The sequence below is a fragment of the Enoplosus armatus genome, chromosome 9 (assembly GCF_043641665.1).
Source record: "Enoplosus armatus isolate fEnoArm2 chromosome 9, fEnoArm2.hap1, whole genome shotgun sequence".
Taxonomy (NCBI): domain Eukaryota; kingdom Metazoa; phylum Chordata; class Actinopteri; order Centrarchiformes; family Enoplosidae; genus Enoplosus; species Enoplosus armatus.
The window spans coordinates 5,127,110-5,154,250 of NC_092188.1; the positions used below are offsets into that span (position 1 = coordinate 5,127,110).

Below are 27,141 nucleotides of genomic sequence, written 5' to 3' on the forward strand. Positions count from 1 at the left end.
ATGTTGACAGGATCTAAAACCACGTTCAAAGTGAGACAAATGCTCCCGGATATCAAGGTAAGGTCATAACGTTAAGTTAGCTAAAACTGACGCTAACTAGTTAGCTCTCTTTAGTGAAAGACTTATACTTATACTTGAGTATAATGTTGATTATGCTTTTTTTTTTTTTCTGATAAAGAGTAGATGTTAATTTTTTAAGTCTTTGGTTATGAAAATGTAGCTTGTTTATCTTTTTGTTTGCCTATTTGGTTAGTCTCTTGACACCTATTTCTTTCATCTTCTCTGTTCTGGGACTTGCCACTACAGCAAAAGCTTCAGTATGAACAGTATAGGTTATATCATTTTCAGTTGAATTATGATTTTCAAGTCAATCAGGTGAAGGTTTGAGTTATAGCAATTTTCTGTAATGTTAAAGTCATCAACACTCCTCATATAGGTAAACACCAGAGAGGCCAGGAAGCAGACAGTGTCATGATGCAGGAAACACCTGCCATCATTCACCATGCAGACCTATAAATGTACATTCAGGTAGCGTGCAGTCTGGCTGGATTAGAAACCTGCGGTTCCTCCTTAGAGATCCCTCTGAGAGCCCATTCAGTGTGTGAATGTGGACTGTCTCATGTTATTTTTGTTCACAATTCAGGAGCAGCTTTGGCAGCTTTAACAGGAGGAAACTAGGCTGCATAGGGCTGCTGTTTCCTTCTGCCTGGACAACAGGGAGATGCATAATTAGCAGGGGTACATAATGTCACTGTCTTTGGCTGCATGCCTTATGAAAGGCCAGAGAAATGGTGGTGAATCTTAATCACTTCACATGGCAGGTTGGTTGCCTCATATGGGATTAAGTTGTTGTACACAAAGACAAATGGTGCAGGCGATCATCATCTCCGGAGAACTGTGAGTTTTATCTGCTTTAGTTTCCAAAGCTATGAAAGCTCACATCAGGCTACTCTGAACTGCTTTGAAATGCTGAAGATGAAATCCTTATGCGACTGCATTTCAAATGATCAGTAAGATACTGTCCCTGTTTACTAGCACCTGAGAGGATAAAGGTAAGAAAGACTCATTAGTTTGATAGACAGCACAAAGCAATGTATACACATAGTATGAATGTGTTCAGGGTTGCTCATTCCTTTGGGAACAGTCTCTTGGCACCGCCTTTGTGTTGCCTGGATTTTTGTCTCTCCCTGGTTATTTTCAGCAGCCGCAGGGGGAAACGGTAACAGATGCCTTATTGCTCTGCCCTCGGGCGGGACTTGCATGTGGAGTGGGGGTGATGTGCACTGCACAACATCTGGCTGTCGCCATGGAGACAGCAGTTGGGAGGTAGAGGAATATTGAATTTGATTACCTCAGAATGAGACGCCATCACAGCCCCCCACCAGTGGAATCCCGTGTGTCCAAGTATGAGAATGTAGCTGAGCCTAAGATATGGTAATGTGGAGTAGTAGGCTGTGTAGATTATATGCACAGGCCACCCACACACTCCTGTGGGTTTCATTTCCATGAGCATGTGTTAAGACTGCTTTAGAAAACTGAATATCCCGGGCTGAATTTGGACCAGATGGCTTTGCAGTTTGCATCTACTGGTGAATCTTTTCTTCTTTAATCCCAGTTTAATACCCAAGCCATTTTGGATGGCATAAATTAATGATTACCAGCCTATTTATTTTTATTATCATTTAATTTGCGGATTGCTTTCTTGATTGATTATCTTTTTTACAAAAAGTCAGACGAAGGTCACGTCTTCAGATTTCTTGGTTTTTACAACTAACAGTCCAGAATCCAAAGAGATCAGGTTCACAGTCACAGAAGGTAAAGAAAAGCAGAAAATCCTTACAATTAAGAGTTTAGAAAATGTTTGGCATTATAGCTTCAAAAATGACAAACCTAAGAGGTATTAACAAAACAACAGCAGTACATACATGCTACATAAGGATGCTCAGGCCTCTATCTTGACACGATAGCAGTCTTATTTTGGCTTATTTTGGCTGAGCCTATCCCCTTGAGTTCACTCTATCTGCATCTCCCAGCCAGCTTTGAAGCAGGCAGCATGAAAGGCACACAGCACAAAGCTCCACAGAAGCAAAAATGCCAGAGGAGGGATCATCTGAGCTCTATTCAGAGAGGCTGAAGATCCAACCCTGATAGGAGTGGGCCAAGGCAGTATACTCACCCACATCCGCTCCCATAAGACCCAGACGCCACATTCACTGCCTGTCTCTGAGCTGCTGAAGCTTCACACTGCTTAAACAGAGCACAACAAGCAGAACAGATTTATGGTCCCGTTAGAGGGTGTATTGATCTGGCATTGGGTGATAATTAACCAGCAGCACTATTCACTTGCGAAAGGGCTGGGTCTTGAGAAGCTTGGTCGTTTATCTGCTCTGAGTGTATGGAACGGCTCTGATAATCTCACTCGTGGGACCTGAGTTGTCAGAGTAGAGCTGATTGTCAAAATAATGTTTCATACGGGAGATGATTATGAGCCACTGAGAATGTTCAATATTCAGCATTAGATTTTCACTTAAGCCATTTAGCTGACACGCTCATCTGCAATGATGTACTGTTAGTGAGAATATAAAGGGTTTAGAGATACAAGTGTGCTCCAGAGACCACGAGGAGGAAATGCTTCTGTTGATGGACACACTGTCTGTTGTGGGTGTCAAACTTGTGATCTTTGAGTCACAGAGTGGTCTGTCTAGCCACTAGGCACACAAAAAGAAGAATCACTGAATCTGACTTGAAAACTGAAATGAAGACTGTGAAGGCTGTGAAATCAAATAATAAGTGATTTGTGAATGTAAGCTGCACTGGTACCTTTTTACTTGGTGTTTTCTAATAATGCCATTACTCTGCTCGGGACATCTCTTTCAATAACTTTAATGATCTCCTTACTTTTTACATAGTGTCGACATCACAACAAAATTTCAATTTGTCTAACTCTTTGGGTTTATGACCAAATACCTGCAAAACTAATAACGTTTCCATCCTCCTCAGCTGTACTTTGCTTTCAGCGCTGATTAGCAAATGTTAGCATGCTAACACACTAAATGTAATGGTGAACATTATGCTTCTTAAACATCAGTATGTTAGCATTGTGAGCATGATAGGATGCTGATGGTAGCATTTAGCTTTACGCACCACTGTAGTACAGCCTCACAGGGCTGCTAGCAAGACTGTAGACTCGACTTGTTAAACCACTATCCTCCTACATTAAATAAGCACTGTTTTATTTGGCTTCAGGTGACCTTTGAACCTTCCTGTACTGACCTTCCAATGCATCATCAGCTGCACAAACATCTGTTAAGAGGAAGGCATAATGTAGACGCAAATGTGATATGAGACAATGAATTGCAAATCATTCAGCAGGGATAGCATTAAACGAGCCGGTAATGATCTGTTTGTTGTGCGTCCAGAAGTCTAGACTGATGGGGTGATAATAAAGTACGGATGAGAATGCAAGCACTGCTGTAAACATTCCCTTGTTGCCAGACATCCATGGGAGGTTTTAGAGTAAAACGTGACAACAGGAAAGGCTGTACTAATTGCTGCAGACTTCTGCACAGAAATGGGTTAAAAGCTGGATATTCACTATAGTGAAATTCTCCCATTAAATATTAACCATCTGAATTCCCAATTCATGAAAAATGTATTCATTATTTTACCATATATGTCGGAATCTGTTTCTGTCTATTCTGTATTTCTGTGTTTTCTCACATTGAGGCAGCTTTTGCATTTTGAAGGAGACATGGTGATGAGTCGGTCTCAGTTCATTTTATTTTCGTAGACAAAAGTGTTATTCTGAAGGAAACACTTCAAAGTGAGCCCCATTTAGCAAAACTACCTCATGTCCTCATTTTCCTTCCAAGCCAGTTCACAATGCCATATGACTCTCCCCATTCATGTGAGGAAATGCAAAGCACAATACAAATGGGCTGTGACCCTTTTCATACAGTGAGCAGTGGCTAAAAGCTAAAAGTGTATTTTACAAGCCCCAAGCAGAGCATATCTCAGTAGGAGTAGCTTTCTAAAGAGACTCGGAGTTGTTCATCTTAACAACAGATGGTAAAAGTCCACAGTGTGTTTTGGGACAATTGAGTCTTGTTTGGAATTTGTTTAAATGAAACCCAGCTTGTTGGTACATTTTTTTGTCAAGAGAGGTGGTCGTGTTAGTCCAGAGCCTTTTCCCCTGCAGAAAATCATTAAGAAACAGACTTGAAACAACTCTCGTTATCAGTGATCCCACGTAAAGCAAGATTTTAAGAATGATAGGAGATTTAAATTGGGATGAAACAAGAGAATACTGTTTCTCTACCCTCCGAAATTCCCATTCGTTCTCTTTCCTCATGGGTCTGGCCTGTCGTTTTAAGGAAAGAGAAATATGTTCCAGACCCGGGAACAAGCACGCTTATTGCAGAAGTCTGGCTCCAGTAGCAAGGGGAAGCCATGAGCAATGGAAACTGCAATAAGCCTTGGCCACTGTCCCTGGGGGTGAAGGGAGGGAGCAGAGGAGGGCAAAAGTGGGGCAAAAGGCGTCACGGAGGAGAAAGAAGCAAGAAAAGTGATAGAGTGGGGGACGCTGAAGCCACACAATGAAAGCAAAAGTGAGATCTCAGCTTTAACACGGCCCTGGAAATGTGGTTTTTGAGTGATATGTGACTCAGAGATGAGGGCAGCCACCTTTAAGTTTATGCCTAGACATTATCTCAGTCCATTTTCCTTATCTCTGTTGCCTGTTTTACCTCTGTAGTTGCAAGTGAAGGAGAAATTCCTGGATTTCACATATAAATGCATTTGCTGTCTTTCTGTCACATTTATTGTGTCCTCAAATCAAGTTTTTGCTAGTTTAACCGAGCTCCACTCATATCACCCTTATCACATTATGTACATAGCCCAGTCTGCAGTAGAGTGCCAGTAGTACTTCACCTTGTGCATTGCAGTGTTATCTAGTTGGTTCACTTGCCTCACAAGACCCTGAAGTCCAAGTCTGCCAACATTCAGAGGACAGATCTAAGACACTAGACTTATGAGAGGAATAACAAAACAAGATCTGAATAGCCTCTGATGTTCTTAAAAGGGGAGAAGGAATTCAGCTGCGGGTTTTCTGTGGGTGTTGATGGAGAGACTGAGGGAAAGCACAAGACATTTTAAAGCCACATGGAAAAAAATTAACAATGCTCTGGCAAGCAGAAACTAAGTCTTGTAAAAAATTTACTGTCCTGCCTTATCATCAAGAAAGCTTTGTTTTTCCTCCAGTGGTTTTTGTCAACACAGAGCCTTCAGCCTTTTGTATTTGGTCAGTAAAATTGTTGGAACTGTAATCATATTTTGAATGTTTTGGAATGAAAAATATAGGTCAGGGTGACCTCTAAATGCTATTGGCTAGTGTAGTCTTATTACAGATGTTGGAGTTGGCAATATAGAAACATTTTACAGCAAGCTATTGCACCAGAGCAAATTTTCCCATAATGCTTATATTATTTGAATTTATTCAAACAGTTACATGTTTTCTTTTTTTTACTGTGTTCATGGCTAATAGCCCTAGTTTAATTAGCAAATAGTAAGGTTTATTCTTTTTTAACAGTTTACAAAGACAAATACAGTTCATTCTTTCTTTTAGCGAACATTTGAAATATTTGCTTCATATATATGTCATTATATCAAAAACAATTTTAAAAACTTGACAAATCTAAATGAAATATCTCTGATATCATGTAAATATACCATCAGTAGCAAACTACAGAATCTATGGGTGTTTGTTAAAGAAACAGTCAGCTGCTCTGACATGCAAAGAAAACAACCAGCCATGAATAAGTGTGATTTTACCACCTTTTCAAGGAGCAAAGGTCCTCTTTGTGAAATGTTCCCTGTTTTTTTATGGAGGGCCACAAGCTTAGAGTCTCAGGTTTTCATGAACAGGCTGCTAACACAGAATTCACCACACTGCAAAATTGTTAGCATAACATTGGCAACTGAGTAGACTCTTTGTTATTGTTCACACATCCTTGCTGACTCGAAGAAATACTGGTTCTTTGTGATAGAGCTGGTGCCTTTAGATGAAACAGTGATTAATAGTTTCATTGTGGGCCAGAACTGCTGAGGAGACGTTTGAGGCTCTACAATGTATAGTTTTCTTGGATGTCAGCTCAGAGCCTTCACTATTTCTGTACTACTATAAAGTTTGTTCACCTGTATAATCATACTGCAGACCTTGGCATATTATGGGATTTGAAGCCGATAAATGTAAATGGCCGTCTTAAGGAGGGTTAGTAGCAAAGTTAAGTGGAAGCATATGTGCTAGTAAGCTCACAGTCTGATTATAGAAACCTCTGTGGCTCTGTGGGGTTGGATTCTGCTTGTAGAACAGACTCAAGTACGTGAGACTTCATTACTATTATAGAGAAAGCGGGAACAAACAGCAACATGGAAACTAAGAATCATGGAGCATTGTGTGGTTTGGCTTTGTTTCTTTGTCTTTGAAAATGAGACGAGCCAGATGAGAGAAGCAGGACGAGACATCATTTAGATATAATCAACAAGACGAAATGTGACATAAGGCTCGGGCCATGTGTTTGGTGTGTTCTGAGTATATTTCTTGACTAAACAATTTAAAGAGTCTGTGGGTTAGGTTAGAAATAGAACATTATTCCTTTCAAACAAACACTGCTTACATAATCATTCAGGGTATTTAGGTTCTTTTGATGTGTAGTCTACAAACTGTCGCATTCTGTTGGTCTGTCCGTTATATTTAAGGCTACAGCCAGCAGACGGTTAGCTTAGCTTAGCATAAAGACTGATCTTCTCATCTAACTGGCAGCTACAAAGCGAATAAGCGAGTTCCCAAAATGGCAAACTATTCCCTTTTAAGCACAAGACATCTCCTGTCTGTAGACAGTCCTTTTGGAAACAAGAAGGATTAAACAATGTTGATGTCTGCTGTGGTTCTCTTACAGGAGAGGATGCTGAGTCAGAGTGGGGTGAATGCAAGGAGTCGAGATGTGTTTGGGCTGCGCTGCCTACCAGGTAAGACTGTGCTTTAATGAGCTATTGTTTAGAGATCAGTTCAGAGATTAGTTGTCAGTTTTTATCAGAATCAGAATCAGAAATACTTTATTGATCCCTGGGGGGAGATTGTACAGTACCGGTGCTCCCATTCAAGATTAGAAAGTAGCATAATTTAGAGCTAAAAGTATGTACAAATATAAAAATAAGAAATAGAAAATAAAAATATACACATTTACAGTATTTAAGTGAAAAATAAAAGGAAAAAATATATACAATAACAATGTATATGTATGTGTGTGTGTGTGTGTATATATATATATGTATGTATTGCACAGTTGTATATGACTATATATGTATTGCATTTACTAAAGCTACCTTACTATAACCAACATTTTCTATTGTACTTCCTAAATTGCAGCTTCTGAGAAATTTGACAAATCCACACATAAATAATAACTACCACTGTAACAATAAACAGGTTGCAGCTGAACATCGCAGCCAGTCAGACAGAAGAAATGTGTAAAGGCACTAAATAATATAACACCCCACGGCATGACCTTCAACTGACAACTGCCATGCTGCTCCAGGATCAGATGAAAATAACACTGAGGCAGAAAACTGCTGCTGCAGTCATTGTTCTCTGTGGTTTGAAATGTCCATTGCACTTGTAGCCACACCTGGACCAGGAATGTCACAGCAGGTGTTTTGCCTTTGAGATGGGAAAACATCTGTTGTTGAAAATCTAATCTGAACACACAATGAGGGACTCACTGAACAGTTGTGTAGCTGAGATCAAACAGTCTTACAGCTTAATTGCATAATGAAATGTGCTCTGATGTTAACAAAATTAAATTAAAATCATCAGCAAATGTTTCAGTGTCGTATGCAACTAAAGGTGAGGTGTTGCAGAGCTTACTATACCAGATGTTTATAACGTGTGGACTGATTTATAGTTACTGCAGAATTTAACCATTTGCTTGTAGCAGCACTACCACAAAACTACATGGATGACGTGCATGATGTGCATTATCAGGCAGTGTTGTGTATTCACTAAAGTAGTTGGGTAGCTGGGTGAACTACATTAATTACTACTATTAACTGTGCTCCCCTGCCAACTGTGACTAGGTCTCTCCTTGTTTAGAGATTAAGCTGCCTTGACAAGATATGGCCCCCAGATCCTGGTCACCCTGAAGTCACTTTCCTTTTCCCCTCCAACTGTAAAAACCCCTGCTGTAGAGAGAGTTTATCCAGCTAGCTTTACCAGAGGTCAACCCTCTTAACCTATGTGATAATCTGCTGGATAGTGCAGGGCCACAGAAAATCTCTGCTGCTGCAGTCTAAGTTATTTCGCTAGCCCAGCCCTGCTCATATTCTTGTGTCAGCAACACCCTGCAGGAGCTTTTCATGAGAATGGCAGAAGACCAGAGCGCCTAGATCTGACACAGGCTAATCTTTAATGCTGCACATCAGCAGTTACTCACAGCGCTCTTCACCAGAGCAGATTAATTGTAAATGAGTGTGTGTGTGTGTTTGTGTGTGTGTGTGTGTGTGTGTGTGTGTGTGTGTGTGTGTGTGTGTGTGTGTGTGTGTGTGTGTGTATGTATGTGTTTGTTCGAGGGAAGTATATGAGGCGGAGAGATGCTGCCGTGGCCCATTTCTGTCTCACTTTATGACTGTTCTCTCTTTTTTTAAATTTTATCTTGCTTTTTATGCCTCAGGTGTTTTTTGTTTGACATGGGCTTACGTTGACCTTTCACACACACTTCCTCACAAACATACAGTACACACACATATTCATGCATGCACGCATACTCTTTACAAACACCCACACTTCCTTCCTTATTTTCATTCACTTAGCCTAATTTGTTTTCCAGCAGTGTGTTTTCATCAAATACTTTCCAGACTCTGCTGGTCCTTGACAACACGCACAGAGGTCCTATTCTTAGCTGTTAACATTTCACTGTGAAATGTCTTTACTCTTAACATTTTTTCCCCTGCTGGCTCTCAAATTCATCTCGACCTCCATTCCAGGCAGAGTATTAAATGCAGCTGTCCGTGAGAACCTGTCTTATATTAAGAGAAAGAAGAATGCAGATATATATTGGCAGCACTGTTATGTTTTCAGAATTATTATTCTCTTTTTCCATTGAGACTTATATTAGCTCTTCTGTAAGCTAAAATTACTTACTATTAGCCTGCTCGAAATGTAGCATTTAATTTTATTTTGGTAAGTTTTTTAAAAAACAGATTCAGATTTCGGCCGCGGGAAATCTATCCTGTGGCTCTGCGCACGCTCTGCAGAGTAAGTGTTGAGACAATTTGTGAGAACAAGTTCACTTTCAGACACAAAGGAGTCGCGACTCGGTGTCACCGCACAGAGTGAAAGGGCTCATATTGCACCTGTGGACTCTTTCTCCCTTTCTCTCTCTCAAACACACACATGCACATACTCTGCAAAAAGGATGAGTCGTTTGTCAACCCTGCGAAAAAACAGCATTTTAGTAGTTAGTTCTCACATCAATTGCTGCATGGTAGGGTAACTCAGGTTGTGTTAAAAAGTGCCTTAAATGTGTGCTGTCTCAGACTGGATCCACTGACAAGTTGCGAACAACTAAATCAGAAATATGTTTGCAGAAGTTGTCCCAGTAGTTAACGGACAGTGCCCAGTGTCCACGGTGTTCTCATGTGACACCGGGACACAGGACCGCAGAAACCGAGCCGGCCCGCGGGAGGGCAAACAGGTCAGGACAGCTCCGACAGCCATAGGTAGATCACGTACCTTTTCAATGCTGTGAGTGGGGGAGGGGGTATACTGTCCATTCACACACAATGCCAAGAGGCCAAGGCCCCCTTCAGAGCAACTTCACAATCCCTTTTCTCCACAGTCTTATGTTACTGTGGGATTAAAAGGCTGTCAATCAGCTTTATCCTTCGTTGATTGATGGACAAGAGACCAGAGCATCGATATTTGAATACTTGGGTTTCGATCTTGATATTGGAAAAAGGTATTAAATTCTCTTTGTTTGCATGAGTTTGAATGAATGTTTATTGTCCATGATTGGAGGAATTTATTTTTCTGATAATCAATATGTCTTGAGATGTAGTGTATTGTATAGTTGTTATAATTTTCATGTCTTGTTTGTTAACTGGCTAGCAATTACAGTAATCTGCATACGACTGAGCAGCTTTACAGAGACCAGCTTAGTGGAGGGAAAGTTTTTGCTTTTGTTGTATTACTTGACCAGCTGACCTACCTTGGTTGTCATTTTAAAACTGCTGTCACTGTTAGTGGATGTTGCATCACGTGAAGGTTGGTAGTTTGTCAACAGAGCAGTCTTCTGGACATTTTGTGCATTGTCAAATTATAGGTAAGACTCCAGGCAGCGAGGACTTTTCTCATCGTCATTTATACAGAAATATCCTTATCAGCTGCTAGTCTGTCGATTTAGCCCAATGTAACTTATTTCTCGTCTCGAGGAGGGCAGAAACCTTTCGCTCTGCATGCATCCTAGCTGAAAATGAGAAACAAATGTGGATGAAAACAAATAAAACAGAGACTGAGAGCATGTGGTTCAGATCTCCCTCAGCTGTATTTTCTCAGGCTGATTATTCAGGCTGCTCTCTCCTTATATCCAAGTCATTGACCACAACATCAACAAAAGCAGCTGAAACATTAAAGGGGAAACTCAAATGTAGTCTTAATGTGGAGGAAAACATCCCATATCTATGCCCAACAGCATATAAGATATGCAAAAACAAATGCTTTCAGATCGTGTACATTTAGAACAACAACTAGAGTTGGTCTTCATAGGAGCTCACGTTCTTAAACAACTTCCTGAAAACTTGAATTAATTGTTGGACAGCCAGGTCCCGAATTGTTGTGTCATGTGAGACCTTGTTACTCAAGTAAGAATAAGAAATGCCAGTAACTGCTGAGTTTCAGAGTAATAAAACTTTGTGGTGTAGCGTCTCTAGTTTTGCCCTTCTGATCCTCAGTCGGTCAAAACTCCAACCCAACATTTTATTTTCGCGAGCTGTCCACCCTGTAATGCTGTCAGAGGTTGATGTAACTTCCATCTGTCAAGTTGCTGCTGGCACTGAAGAATATACTGGGAATCTGACATCTTAATAGCTGTAATCCAGCTAACTGTTGGCCACATTTACCAAACAAAAGTCAAATGTCCCACCATCAGTGGCATATACACACAGGGTCACAGACAGGAGACAGATTTATAATGTATAATATTCTACTGTAATGTAAAGTCTGGCTTTAATCAGTGTGGAAGAAGCTTCAGGTTAACTAAGACTGTGTTTACAGCATATATTGTTACACTCTGTCTGGAGCTCTCCAGGAAGAACATAAAAGATTTTATATTATTACAGAGACAACTGTCTCGTAAAACACCTTCCCTTGTCCAGCAGACTCATGCTGGGTTTAAGCACCTGCTAGCACAAACTTCTTAAATCTCACCAAAGAGTGCAAATAGGCCCAGAAGCCCTTGTTCCCTGTCTTCCTCTTCCTTCCCTCCTCAGCTCTCAAAACTTTAGGCTACAGGAATGTATTTGGCTCTGTTGCACCCTGGGGAGACATTAAAATGAGGCATGCAAAGCCACAGATTGTCCTTTTGAAAGACAAGCTCTCAACAGGGGTTCACTTGTGTTCACTGTGCTAAGCATCTGAAGCCTCTGTAGCTGGATCATGTGTGGTCAAGTTTAATTGAGAAGTCCAGCCTTGGATTTTTAATGTGCGGTTTTGGAGGCTGAAGGGCATGAGCGTAACCATAGAGCACGCCCAAAGATTTAAACTCCGCTTTTGCAATCAACAAATTATGGTGTTGGAAGTAAACATTCATTAAGCTAAGAGTAAGAAGAATTATTTTGCAGAGACTGGGCTCAGCCCTACAGCTCTACTGTCAGTTTCCAGTTTAAGGGCTGTGCTAGTTCCCTCCACATGTGCAGTAAAGGAGTTTAGTGTTTCCTCAGAATGTTTTTTCAGTTTCGAGGAACCGGCAGTCCTTCCCTGTCTTTTTCATGGTCTTGAGTGAATATGAAAACATTCGCCTTGCCATGTGTCTCTGGCCAAACTCTCCTCTTGTCATGGACAAAAAGGCCATTTTCTCCACGTCTACCCTATCCTGGACTCTGTTGCCATGGAAACCCACAGTCTAGCTGGCAAAGCCTTTGTATTCCTGCGGGAGACTGTTATAAATGTGCTGTGTCACTGCTGTGTGTGTGTGTCTGTGTGTCTGTGTGTGTCTGTGTGTCTGTGTGTGTGTGTGTGTGTGTGTGTGTGTGTGTGTGTGTGTGTGTGCCTGTTTGCCTTTCTTGTTCTTCTTCTCTGAGAGTGTTTATGCACATCTCTGTTTGTGTGTAAGATATTTGTCTGGGTGAAAAGGTTTGTTTTTGGAAGCTTTGTCCTGGAATTTCAGATGCTTCTTCAACCTTCCTCTCCTTTTCAGCCAATCATGAGGACTCATCAGCAGGTTATTAATACACAGTACTACACACACAGAGTACATATTTCAACAAATCAAATATTATTAAAACTTGCCTGGGACGGAGTTCTGTTTTCTCTTTAGACATTTTTAAAAATCTAGTAGCCAAGCCGGTAGATGATGCTCTCCTTCTCTGAGTCATCAACATGAACCCTTCCTATACCTGATTGGATGAACACTCTATTTGCTGACTCTCTTCATTTTGTATCTACAAGAAGTACCTGTAATTTAAATACCCATTTAAGGGAGTTTTGATATCCAGCTGTACATTAGACAAACAAATACGTACATACTAAAATGTGGTAATTTACTATATGTAAATATATATGCAGTTACTGTCATCCCTAAGATGGCGTTTTTGTTCTGCTCCTTGCTGCCCATCCACCGTGGCCTGAGTGCTTGCAACAACAAGCAACAACTGCTGTTTCTCTGTGTGTACACTTCTTGTTATGTATCCTCACTGGAAGCCCCCCTATACACACTCAGACATGTGCAAAACTAAGACCGCTACATTACCAATAAATCCCACCGTGTAACCTCTGTACTGCATCTCCCTTTTGTCCCCACCAGGCGAGTGTGTACTTCAGAGAGCTGTTATGGTGAGGAAGAAGTTGACTGCCAGGGAAGGAAGAGGTTGGCTGTCTGGGACCCTCTTCTGTACCCACTTCAGAGTGGCCTTCGTGCCCCAGGACAGTCCCAAACCTGACGTGAGTCCCTCTGAACAGCTGTACTGATTAAAATACTCATATTCTATTATGGTTTAATAATCTGCTGTTGTTTTTTGTATTGTTTTTTTAAAATGTTTTTAAATAACATTTATGGTGCAGGACAATGCAGACCCATTGCTTTTAGGAGATCATGATGTGGCTTTGGCTTCCATAGAGAAGGTTGTGGTTGGTAAGTAAAACCTTATGCCCAAATGCAATTACTCTCAACCAGAAAGAAATATTTAATATTTAATAATAAAACTACTTTGACTCAAGATTTATTGACTAGTATTACTTTTGTGTCCAGTGACAGACTAGTATACTCTATATCATGCCTTTTGCTGTGATACTGTTAATGCTACAGCTAACAGTTGTACCACCAGCACTTATGTTACTTATAATAATATTAATGATAAGAGACTAGGAAGCTGACATGTTGCATAGTTTGTAAAAATGGCTTTGGTATACCTTCAGACCAATTGTTTGTATTATTATTAAATTGGTTTGGATTGAAGGGCTTGAAGTTGTAATACATAAGATTTCACCCGTGGTTACCGTGGTTAACACATACTGTATGTTAGCATGTGCAGGTTTTGGGCTCCCTGGTAAAGTAGAGCCCTCATACTATAGGTCAAACCTACATACTGTAAGTATGTATGTAATCTATACTCTGGAGTTCTTTGGCTCTTGACCCGTTTCATGTTTAATGTTTAATGTAGGTTCCTTTTCCTTCCTGTGTTGCAGTTGGCCCAAACAGGACCAAGCTGGTGACCCCAAACTCCTCGCTGAAGTTCACTCCGGAGGAGCTGGTGCTTTACTGTAGGGACCTGCGAGTCATCTGCTTCCTGTTTGACCGCCTCACTCCTGACGCACAAGTCATAGAGGTGTGTATCCAGCTCCTGATTTTAGGATTTTTTTTCTAATTTTTAGCATGACTAGGTCTGAAAACTGGAATTTGCAGAAAACCTATTTGTCAGAGGGTGATTGTTTTTTTTCCCAGGCTTTAAAATCATGTTTTATATATTTGTTTTGTTGTTTTATGCAGTTTTTGTTTTTCTACATTTTTTTGCTCTTTTTATTGTGTTTTTCAGTGTAACCTGTTTTATGCCAAATTCTTCTCATTGAGATTTTTGCACTGAAGTTGGTAATTATTTGCATGCAACTGTATATTTCAGTGTGTGTGTGTGTGTGTGTTTTTTGGCTTGGATTCAAGGGTCTGGTTACCGTCATACTGTCATCAGTCATTTCAGAGCCTGAAGACTTCTGTGTAGAGAAGCTGATCTGTACCATAGAGCAATGATCTGACTCTGCAGGGCATTGATATTGAAAGCTGATGACCTTTGTCATGTTGATGTGCTCACTTTGGTTTCCCTCCTCAGATAACCTACACCATCGCCAAGACTTACCAGCCTCCCAAACCAGGGTCAGTTTTATCTTTCCAGAACGCTGCCCTTGGGAGTGTAGGTGAGTAGATTAATGTATGCATCCTCATGTATACAACCATCCATTCCCGCCCTGGCACTGATACAATACCTTATCAGTCAGTCTGTCTATCATCCTGCTGCTGTATTCAGTCCCAGAGAACATGGAGGAATAAGTAAATATAACTCACGTATTATTTTTTGGTATTCACGATTTTGTTTGGTATGTACTAGACTCACGACAATGATGATATTCTGTTCAGTCAAAAGGTTGTTTACTGCATGTGTGGAACTATTCACACAGATCTTGATATACAGACCGATGTCCTGTAAAGTGTAGACAGGTATTTAATTCGGATTTAAAGCAAATAATCAGTAATGAGTGACATTTGATGATCTAAAGTATTTATCAGTAAATCTGTCTATGACTCATTTTTTCTTTGCATATTTCATTTTGATGAATATTCATAAAAATAACAGCTCATTGAAAGCGAGAAGCAAATACCCACATGAATCAGAAAAGCAGCACAGATGTGTTAGTCATGTGCTGTACTTGCTTTCTGAAGCCTTAAAAGTTTTCTCCTGATGTGCCTTCATCAAGCCTGTTCTCACTTTCACCCACTCTAGCTCCAGGGACAGACTGTACCCAAAACTGTGATCACTGTTTGTCATTTGACTTCAAGTCTGTTTTGTCTATTTTTGTTTCCGTCTATTTCCACTGTCTGCCGTACAATCAGAATGTGATGTTACAGCTCTTAAGACTGGAGAGAATATTAAACAGTATAATGAGATGTAAAGCTCTCATCCTCTCTGGTTGGCAGCATTTGAAACATTCTCCTCTATGATGACACAATAAAAATGCTGACTTTGAAATTATAGCCAGATGTGAGGAAATCTCTTAGTGGTTTCAAGGCGAGGCTCACTAAAGTCCTCGAGGGCTGATTTTCTCAGTGATTGAAAAGCTCAATTTGTGAAAGATTTATTCACCATAATTAAATGTAATATTGTGCTACCAGAGAGAAGGAATCCAACCCACTTTTAGCAAATAGGACACTCTTTACATCTCACTCACAAAACATAAACTCTTACCATTATGCCCAGTTGTAACCAAGCCACTTGGCTGTTCACCTCAACCATATAGAGTAATATGAGCCTTTCTGTACAATACATTATGCTATGTTAAAGCTACGCTAGGCTGACCAGGCTGAGGATGACTGTCAGCTGTTGGATAAATAATGCAAGCCCCCCTCTGAAACAAGTCGCTAGATGCCCTACAGTTCAACTCTGCCCCAGGGGTCAAGTGTGTCCGGTGTGTGGTCAGTACTGAAAGTATGAAGGCATCACTTTAACTTTGTGACTGGCCAAAAGATTCAGTCACCTCGGATGTGCTTGTCAAAGTAATTTATAAACAAACATTATATTCAATCTGCGAAGACAGTGTGTTCTGATGTGAATTTGCATTATTTTACCATTTTGATCTCCCCCTAAATTTAGCTTAGTGGAAAAGGAAGCAAGAGCTCAGACTGGATTTATTTAGAGGTCTCTCACAGTCAGCTGTGCCTGTCTGCTGAACATCATCCCAGTGGATAGCCAGTATCAATTGTTTTTCCATTTGGTTTCAATACTGTTTCAATACATCTTCCCCATGATGAGGACTGACGATTATTTCACCAATTCATCTATCAATCATTTGGTCTATTCTAGCTCTACTCATGATGCACAGTTACTCATAGTGTTTCTTCTGAAATCATATTAAAAAGTCACAATATCACCATATACAGTACGCCATCTGATCTTGTCTCCAAAAGTGTCAGAAGCATCAAAACAGTATTGCCCTCTGACACAAGATATTTAAGAAATGAAGTGTTTGAATCACTTTCCTCCTCCAGAAATGAAGCAGTTTCTAAGCAACCGTCGCCGTAACGCCCACATGAACTGGTATGAGTCTGCCTCAGACTGGGAGCAAGAGCTGGAGAGGTGTGGGGCCACGGGCTGGAGAATCAGCTCAGTCAACGACCGCTTCGAGATGTCCACCAGGTAAATTCACACCCGAGGTGAATAGTAACCAGCACATCTTTCTTTTAAAATTGGTATGGTATATCAGTTTTCCCAAATATCCTCTCTTCAGTGTTATCTCATAACCAAAAGTGTAGAAAAACACAAAATGCTGCGCCAAAGCTTTTGACATGGACATAACAATAGCATTGGAACTGCAACATACAATTATGCACAAGCACCAGATGCACTGTATTTAGGGTTTTTTGCGAAACGCTAATTTACACTTGTCCATCATGTTACATCATACCAGTAACACACTTTTTTTTAGGAATGTGTGAATACATCTGCTTGCAAGGCCTTGACAAGAGCATGTTTGGAAAGCACAGTTTTGCAAAACATGAAGGAAATTGAGAATGTCAGGCAAAGTCATGGCTAAACTCCTATAAAAGACACAAAGAAGACCACTTAGTATACTCAACTGATGTGTTGAATATAAAAGAATCTCATCACCCATCATCCATGGCTGCTATCACTCTTCTATTTATATTCTGTCAATAAAACCAAGCACTCTTTCTGTCTCCTGTCAGCCTGCCTAGGTTCATCGTGGTTCCACAGAAGGTTTTAGACACTGAGCTGAAGAAAAGCTTCGCCCACTTCAATGAAGGACGCATCCCTGTGAGTGCACTTAGCATTGAGAAACATTTGGATTTCACCTACTACCACTCATTTTAAGAACAAAAGTAGGGAGGGAGCAGGGAGTACTCTGTTGAGTATTTTGGAGGTCACAGGATAAACCACATTATATAAAAACTCTAACAAACATGCTGAAGTTCCAAAATACTCAAGTCTCAAGTTTGACTTTTTACTATTTTCATACTTTAAGAAAGAGGTGCGGACTTTCAAAACTAACTTTGGAACTTGAGAAAAATAAAATAAAGTAGGAATTCTTCAAATGAGCACTTGTCCTTTTCATGGGTATCTTATGTATTATAATAGAATGATATTTCAACTACAGTCATTTTTCCCCTCTTATTAACATTCCTGTGACACAAATTACAGATGCAGACGTGCCTGTGGGGAATTTCAACAATGTGGAACGTGTTATTAAAGACAGTGAAATTGTGTTTTTGTGTTGCAGCGCTGGTGTTGGCGACACCCCCGAGGCAGTGATCTACTGCGAATGGCCAGCTTCCAGAACAACATCTACCACGAGAAAGATGACATCAGGTGTGTGTGTGTGTGTGTGTGTGTGTTTGATGTTTTACAAAAGGAGTTCAGTGCATGTGTGTCTGTCAGTGTAAGCATTAACATTTGAATGTGTTTTAAAATAATTTAGCTGTACTGTTAGCTCCAACTATCACGTGGCAAAGCATGGGTTACAGGAAAAGTAATTACAGGTTTGATGTTTTGCCTGTAAAAATGTAGCCATTAGCTCTGTGTAAATCAAAATGAAGGGCTGCTACAAAAACCATCCCATCCCACCTAATTATATATATATAAATGTCAAACAGAAACATGAGTGGTCTACTGGGGAAAGCTGGAATCACCAATGTTAGATTTTTGTCCTCTTGCATCTTTGGTATGTTTCAGCAGAAAGTGTTCACAGGCCAGCAGAGTTGTCTGCGTGCATTATATTAAATCAGTTTGCATTTCTGGATATTCATATTTTTCAAGCAATTAACCTCTGCTGTAATTTAAGATACCAGTGTGCCTACAAGTTGCCTGTTACAGGTTTAACTGTAGCTTGTTCGCCTCACCAGTTGTTTGAGGAAGTCTGACACCTTTGGCAATACGATTAGCAGCCTGTAGAGAAGATGCTGTTTGATAACACAGGAAACCTGAATCCGGAAATAGCCTTACCTAATGGGTGCAGTTAGAAAGTGGCCTAATACAGCATGAAGTCAGAATAGTAGACTCAACTTGCACAAAGAGTTTTTACTTTTTTATATTGAATGATTAAACATTGGTCCCTATCAGTATCAACTATTTTTTCCCTCTCAACTGAAGCAACAGTTAAACCCATACTTAAAAATAAATATTAGTTTGCTCTGCCACTGAAAGGTGGCTTTTTAGATTACAAAGTAGTCCAAGCTTGTTGCAGGTGTAGCAGTGTGTTAACAGCAGGATGTCCTTCTCTGTAGAAACCTGGAGATGATCCTGTTTGGTTGCCAGTCCTCTCTGTGTGTGGTGGTGGAGCTGGGCGAGGAGCTGCCCTCACCTGCCGATATCCAGCTGGCACACAGCCGGCTGCGCGCCCTCTGTCTGGGAGGTGGGGAAAAGACATGAACACACACATCCACACACAACACCTGAGCAAATATGTATTTACACACAGCACAAAAAAATCCAAAAGCATATAAAGACAAATGTGACAAATGAAGCATCCACATCGTGGCAGTCCACTGGTTATATAAACCTCTATCATGTCAGGTATGTGGTCTGAAGGATTATTTATTTATTCACTTGAGTGTATGTGTCATTCAAACCACCGATGTATTCGATGTACATTTCAAAATGTATAATTACATCACTGTTTTGCAGAGTTGTTTGAGTCACTCATACTGTGGTAGCTCAAAACAGGCTTCATGAGATGGTCTTCATTGTTGCTTTTGTCATGTAGGCACACACAGCACATTCCTTGTTTGAGTAAACAGAGAGATGATAAAACTCATGGTCGTCTACAACTGAAGCTGGAACTGAAATGCTGACCTATCTCACACACACTCACTCTCTCTTGCACATGAACAATGTGTAAAGGTCACTGATTATCACGGTTCACACATTTGTCAGCTCTGTGTTTTGTCTTTTGTGGGTGAGTGCTTCACAGTTCCTGTAAAAATGGCCACTCAGATGTATTTAGCAGGCTTACTGGCAGTGGGCTTTGGGTCTTCCCAACAACTAGATAGAAAATGAAAATAGATTTTGGGGATTTTATTAAAATCTAATCCCCCTGAGATTATGTGGATTTTGCACTTAGGGTCCCATTCAAGATATGGATGTTTTAGTTTTGAGGAGGTAGCTTTACTTTTGATGTGAAATGGTTGTCCAATCGAATGTTGTTATAAATAACAAATGTATAATCAGTATAATTGATTGATTTTCTCAATATGGATTTCTGGGTTAAACACCAACAAACACGCAAAAGAGGAATTTAGACATTCAATTGTAGCACGCAGCTTCTTTAAGGAACTCTTTACAGCCTGGAAGACATACTCATATTTAAAGTGATGTGCAGTAAATAATGTTTCAACAAACAGCAAGTTTTCAGTAGTCTTTCTACATATATTGAATGCTTGATGTAAGTTGCTGCATCTTATTAAAAGCTTTATTTATAACTCTGTGCTCTAGATTTAAGACTTGTCTTACATTCTCATCTTCTGTCTTTTTCCTGTTTTGGCTTCTAGATATCTCCACATCTGTGTCAGTGCCTGATGACAAATGGTTATCTACCCTGGAAAGCACCCACTGGCTCGACTACACCAGGTAACAGCTCTGGTTGTCCAGTCAGGGAATCAATATCATTCCTAACAAAAAGTTATCAGGTTCTTCCTCCCCACTGCTTTTGATTGTTAAACTCGTGCTGGCTAACTGTTAACTGACTGAGGAATTTGTGTGATCATTTGGGGCATTTGAAATCCTTGAACTCAAGACCTTGAAAGTTTGTACAAGTAAAAGGATACTCATTAAAATACTAGGTTTCTATTAAGTAGATCTTCCAATACAGCATTCTGGTCTCTTGGGGTCACTGTATGTTTGTTAAATGCATCATCCTTGATGGAGAAACCCCAAAAAGTTGCTCTTACAGTTGCCTTATATTTACTGAGACAGATTCACTTTATCTATTTATTTACTGATTTTCTACCTAGAATTGTAATTGGCTTCAATACATTTGATAATATCAACCCGCCTTTTGTCTCCAGGTCCTGTCTGAAGAAAGCTTCAGAGGTAGCCTGCCTGCTTCGCGGCGGTCACCTGACTGTGGCGCTGCAAGGTGAGTCATGTGACCCAGACCCCGGCTCATATTATTCAATCCATTCATTATTCAGGGCGCCTCCCTCTCATTAATCCCACATTAGGGCTTGCCCTGAAGTAGCTATATACCAGCGACAAGCACACTCCACTGAGCCTACATGCACACTGTCAATAGGCCTCCATACAACATGCTGTTAAGGACACGGTTACACCAGGCTGCAACTGTTGCATATGAGAGGCCTCACAAAACTGTAATATAGGTACATATAGACCCACACATATGTGCAACAAAAGTTCACTCTACTTTAGCACGAGTTAAAGGACTTCAAGAGAATTCTTATGGCTGTCTGTCTGGGAGAGTTATAATGCAGTTGATAGTGCGGATTCATTATCTGATAGTTTTTAAAATTCAGTATTGGTTTGAACTTTTAAGTTCATCGGGTCTGTTAGTGCTAAGTGAGCCCATCAATCACGAGGCTAGTTGTAGCGGTCTGGTGCGTTTCTAGTCCAGCATCAGGGGAAGACAGCGGCCCGTCTGTTTGGACGTGAAAGGTCACCTCTCTTTAAAGGTAGAACTGTAGATATCGCTTGGCTCATCTCTTCACAGCACGGACTCTTGGACCAAACTTCTTGATAAGGATTTTCCTTTTCTGGACTTGCCTGGGATGAGAGGAACTGAGCGGGTGTGGGGATACTCACAGTGTTTCAGTGGAGTTTCCTCCTTTGAACAAGAGAAAAGAAAGATGCTGACTGTTGTTTGTTGTGGAGTAGAGGTGTCAATTGATCACCACCTGGCAGTGAGATGTATCAGGTGGTGGGGAATGCTACTGGACCGATCAGGTAAACCCAAACGTGCAGTGAGGGTGACCTCAGAGTGTTTGTCTGGGGCTCCTGTCAGCTTTCACCTCCACGTTATTGCCAACTGATTAATTGTGTTATTTTAGCTCTAACTCCTGACGTTGTCATTGCTTAGGTTACCAAGAAACAGTAAGATTGAGTTTTTGTTGTTGTTGTTTTGTTGCACTTATAGATGTGTCTTGACAGCGAAGGAAAGGGGACAAAAGAATACAAAAGAAGGCTGATTTTAAAAGATGACATTTTGAAGTACTCCTTAAATTCCATTGTATGACTCTTACAAACCGTAGGCTGTTGTTGATTTCTAATCTTCTGGTCTGGCTGCCTGTGGTGCATTCATAAACACCCGGAGAGACAGACCCAACACTTCATTACTCGAACAATGGCTGTTTTCAGCTACGAATGTTTACTACTTGCTTCTGGTGTTGGACTTTCTCTGCCACTCTGCAGCTGTGAGTGATTAACATCAGGCCGGCCTTTACAGGGCGCCTGTTTAGCTGAGAGGTTCATATATCAGTCGTGCTCTAAGTCTCTTTGGTGCGGCAGATCTGTCAGTGGCTGGATCAGCAGTAAATATCCCACTGCAGAAATGACTCACTACACCAGCCCAAGAAAACTTTGTCTCTCAGTGTGCCTCTCCCTCTTCTTTTATTGTGTCTAGGTCTGTGTCTTCGTCATCATCATTTATGTGCTGGTCTGTTGTATCGATATTTTCTTTGTCTATTGCTGTCTCTCCCTGTCTCTATTGTCAAACAGCTAATAAGCCTTAAGAGGAATAAGAGCAGAATTAAATGGTGGTTGTAAATTAAAGTGCTGTGTGTCCTGAGTGGTGCTCTAAAATTGAAATTCGTTTGAGCTCAATGCACCATTGAAGTACATGTAACATTTAGAAATGCATTCATAATGCGACAGCAATAGTGTACTAACGTTTGACTTCATATCAGGTTGATGGAAAATAAGTGTCAGGTAATAACATAGAGGTTTGATGAGCTTTTAGCATGTGCTCCCCTTTGTTTTGACGTTACAGAAGCGGATGACCGGGACATGAGCTGCGTGGTGTCCAGCCTGGTGCAGGTGATGTGTGACCCACATTGTCGGACCCAGCATGGTTTCCAGAGCCTGGTGCAGAAGGAGTGGGTGATGGCTGGCCATCGCTTTTACAGCCGCATCAACTACCACCGCGACAACGACAAGGAGGAGGTGAGCTTCACCCCAAAACAGCACTGTCACACTGGATCCCCAATCACACATTTAACCATGCAAATATGGAATTACACAGTGATGTTGCAGTGGTTTTATTTATGGTTTTATATTTTGTTTTATGTCTCAGTGTGTGGCCATTTCCTGAGATTATTGTTGTAAAATGTGTTATTGCTTGTAACTTTAATAAAGTTTATTTACTTACTAACTTCCCTCCCCTCTGTCCCTGCAGGCTCCAGTCTTCCTGCTCTTCCTGGACTGTGTTTGGCAGCTGTTGTCCCAGTATCCCTCTCGCTTCCAGCTGACAGATGACTTCCTGTTGGCGTTGCACGACAGCATCCACCTGCCACTCTTCTCCAGCTTCTTGGCCAACTGCCAGCGAGAGAGATGCAAACGCTCGCAGGTACTGGACACCTGAGAGGGACTTTGATATCTCCTGCCTGATTACAGGACTGAAAAAGGCACAAAGGCACATTTTATGTGACATTTTTATTGCATTTTAAAGTCATTACTAGACATTTTGCTGCATGCATACTGTAGGGATATTTCTGCATTTTAAGGATAAGTTGGTGAGGAAACAACATGTGATATATAGTTTTCTTTATCTGTTGTTTATCATGAAGAATACACTGACCTAGACAAATCCCCAAATGATTACAGCGGATAGTCTGTATAATATTGAAAATTGATAACAACATAAACCTTCGAATGTATATCCTACTCTACCCAGAACCTCGGGCAGTCATACACTCCAGTCAATGGCTGGAGAGATGTGCTTCATCCGGATTCTTCCTCAGATCCATCTGACCCTCCTCTGCCCCCCGTGTGGGACTGGGCCCTGCAGTACAGCAAGCAGAGACTAGACCGTTTCACCCAACCCGTCCCCCCAATCCCTCCTCTCCAACTGCTGCTCAATGGCAACCTCAACACCAACCCAGACACACACAGGGTATGACTGCCAACTCTTTTGTGGTGCAACACACCCTCTAGTGGCCCTGGTGGGAACTCCAGGTTTAAAAGTGGTTGACATCAGACAGCATCTCATGTTGGGATGTTAATGTTTGGTAATGGATGTTAAGCTTTTGACTTAACATGGATCATTCCACATGAGGGACTGTTACAGATTTTTTGTTCCTAGGAAATCGTCTAATCGCCTTACTGAGCTGACATCTTTCAGTGCCCTTAGTATTTGCAACAGGCAACTGCACCCTCTTGTGGTCACAAAACATGCATCCAGTTCAAATCGACTCCTTGGTAACAGGTTGACAGTAATCAAACTGACCATCAGCTAATTTCACTGATTTATTGCTTTTCTCTGGTTAGAAGAGTGCAAGTTAGTGAAATAGTCATTTTCAGACTTGATACAGCCATTTAACTGATGGTATGTTTTCCTCCCACATCTCCCCACCAGCTGACTGACACCATCCCCGGCTCAGTCTTCCTCCTCTCTCGGGGGACCTTCTCCTGTCCTGCTAACCTGCTTCCCTGGCGTAGCAGCAGTTCAGGCGTTTACAAGAAGAGCCACCGGAGGGCGGCGTCGTCTGAGAACGTGCCTGGCCTGGAGAGGCTGCTGAAAGCTTGGGCCCTGACAGAGTTTCCCCAAGGCCTCACTTCCACCTCCGGACCTCAAGGACCACTTGACCCCTATGAGCCGTTACTGCCCCTCCTCATGGGGCCCTGCATGGGTCTGTGGAGGGAGTGCTACCTCCGGGGGGCACTCCATGCACAGGTACATTGACTGACTTTTCTCAGTTTCCCACCTCATCAGACCTCTAAAAGTCTTTTTAATGAAACACTCTGAGAAAGAGAAACTCTCTTCGGTTGAACTGACCACACATTATCTGTGATGAGGAGTCGCAGCTAGACATTGTTTTGTGTTCAGGGCTCACAAGCCAGAAAGGTTTGGACCCACTGGCTTTTACACTGTAGGCAATGCCTCGGTGCTCCATTGTTATACGAACCTATTAAAAATACCATTCAACTGGGTGACAGATTCCATATTTGAAACAACTTCACCGCTGCATTTTAAATCTTTAGAGTCGAGAGGAGTTTGTTATAGTCTCCAGTAGCTGCTCTGAATTCACACATTTCCTCTCAGCATTAAAGGTGAGCTGGGAGGAAATGTTAGGATTTAGACTGCTTATTTGGTGCTACAACAAAATCAGGGAATGTTACCACAAACACAAAAGGCTTTTTGTCATTTAATGTTAACATTATAATGTCGGCCCCTAAATTATCATGTAAATTATGTTCGCCCTGATATTCACAAATAGAGTATTTGGTAAAGGTTTGACAGCCAGTGAAATGATTTAACATTTTAAGTAATGAAAAGGATGTGATTTACTGAGAGTAGGGATACACTCAGTACACTGAACCATCAGATAGGCAGCACTAATCATTGCTGTCTAATTTAAATATTGCAGGGTTGATGTGTCATTGGGTTTAACAAGTGGGCGACATCCTCCACAAATGTTTTATTAAATCTGGCCCACAGCACTTCCGGAAGGCTCCACATATCTGCAATGTTCAGCCTCATCATGTCTTCTGTGCTGCATCCTGTCACATCATGACTGAATAGATGACGTTGTCTCTTTGATGTGGAGATTAGTTGGAGCTGTTGATCGGCAACTCCCAATATGGACCTTTGTGATGTCTGTACAACAGCACGTCTGTCAGTGTCCCCATGGTGATGTTAAGAATAGTTGAGGGCTGTGTGGGTGGGTGCAGTCATCTATTTTAAGGGAGTTGTAGAGGAACAAGTAAAACCACTAAAGCACCAACTCAGGTTAGCAGTGTAGAGAGATTAGGGTATAAATCTGTGCTTTTGTGTAATTGAAGTGTGCTACAATTTCACACACCATTAAACTGCCCCTCCGGGCCGACAAACTCCCTTTTTTCTTATCCGCATTGACACAGGATATCTATTCATTCAGAAATCACTGAACATTTGTGCTTGGGAACTTCTGCACAGCTCAGTCCGAAAACAAACACCAGTTAGTTTAATTACCTGGAGCACAAGACCTCAAACCAACTCTAACCCTTGTTTTAATGTGGCTGTTGCTCTTTCACATAAAAGTCTTGACACAAACAACTCTCATGTATAGTGCACTTCAGTACAACAAAACCACAAACTACAGCATCAAAAATGACTTTACACCTCTCTAACACAGTCAACAGAAGGATTGGTTAAAGGATTGACATTCTACATGTTTGTTGTTGTCAACAAATCCCACTAAAGATCAAATGTGTTTCCCATGTGTGTATCCCAATGCTCTCCGACTCCCTGACCTGTCTGTGACACTCAACCACAATCCCATTCGTTCCTACAGAAGACGAGATATTTTAAAACAGGTCACAAATTCTGTATATAGTTTCATTTTCTATTTAAAAAGGCTAAATATTTTTCCTAAAACAGCTGGGCACTGTAATACTTGGCAAACTTTACTCAAATAAGAGTAAATAGTGCTTTTTGGGGGACTATTTTCAGCTGTGGATTAACACACCTGTGGTGCACCACGGCTTATTGATGTGTTTTTAGTAGTGTTTGGACAATAATGGCGCTCTAAGATATGATAGGATACAGTATATCAGGCTTTGGATACACAGAAAATACTTATTAGTAGGATCAATTCACTGCTGGATTTGTTGGATTGGATTTGTTGACGACAAGAAAAATACAGAACATCATCGGATTCTTTAATCATGATTTGAGTAATAATTCTTCCTCCTCCGGTGGGTTCGTTGAGGTTGAAGAAGTTAAGTTAGTGACCACCTACTGTAAGAGAAATTGACCATGTTGCTTTCCATCCTTAGGCATTCTCCCACCCCATCTCTGCAAACCACCCCCACCCTGTGGAGCGGCTAGCCCGGGAGGTGCAGCAGCTCAAAGACAAGCTAGCACAAGCGTCCACCGGCACGGATCCAAACCCGCCCTCCAAGATGGCCGAGCCCCGGCGGACCGACACCAACCTGAACCAAAACACCAACAACGGCACCTTCCTCTTCCCAGCGCCGAGGCCTCAGAGCACAATGATGCCCAGAGTGGCACCCCTTCCTACCTCCACCAACCACCACACCTCCAGGGGCCCTCCACCGGCCTCAGCTCCACCATCCAGGCCCGGCCACAAAGACAATGGCGGCAGCAACAAGCACACCTTTCTATTTGGGCACTCTTCAGTAACAGAGGCCCGTCCTGACCAACGCTATTACCCAGCACCCAACAACGCCAAGCTGCCTAAGAGCAACGGGCCCTCGATAGCTTCCTGAAGTTTGGTCCTCGTCTTAACTGTCCTCATATATGCTCCACCCGGGACCGGGTACTATGACCAAATCCCCTGCCTGCACAACATGAGACTGACGTGTCCCTCGCTGGTAGCATGTACTGAGGACACCTGTCAAAACACATTTGATTGACTACAAAGTGATATAAAACATTTGGGTGGACCCAAAAATAATCAGTGCAAGAGCTCTTGACTCTGCTACTTA

The 27,141-nt window shown here is 41.4% G+C and overlaps 1 protein-coding gene across 1 annotated transcript; it reads left to right on the top strand.

The window, feature by feature from the left end:
* Nucleotides 1-27,141, top strand: mtmr11 (myotubularin related protein 11). Its single transcript, XM_070912538.1, has 17 exons — nt 1-57; nt 6,957-7,026; nt 13,074-13,210; nt 13,331-13,400; nt 13,955-14,094; nt 14,590-14,674; nt 16,521-16,668; nt 17,217-17,304; nt 17,768-17,856; nt 18,771-18,898; nt 20,034-20,112; nt 20,550-20,620; nt 22,484-22,656; nt 22,889-23,059; nt 23,387-23,605; nt 24,068-24,385; nt 26,470-27,141. The coding sequence occupies exons 1-17, from the start codon at nt 1-3 to the stop codon at nt 26,920-26,922; spliced, it is 2,496 nt and encodes an 831-aa protein (XP_070768639.1). The 3' UTR covers nt 26,923-27,141.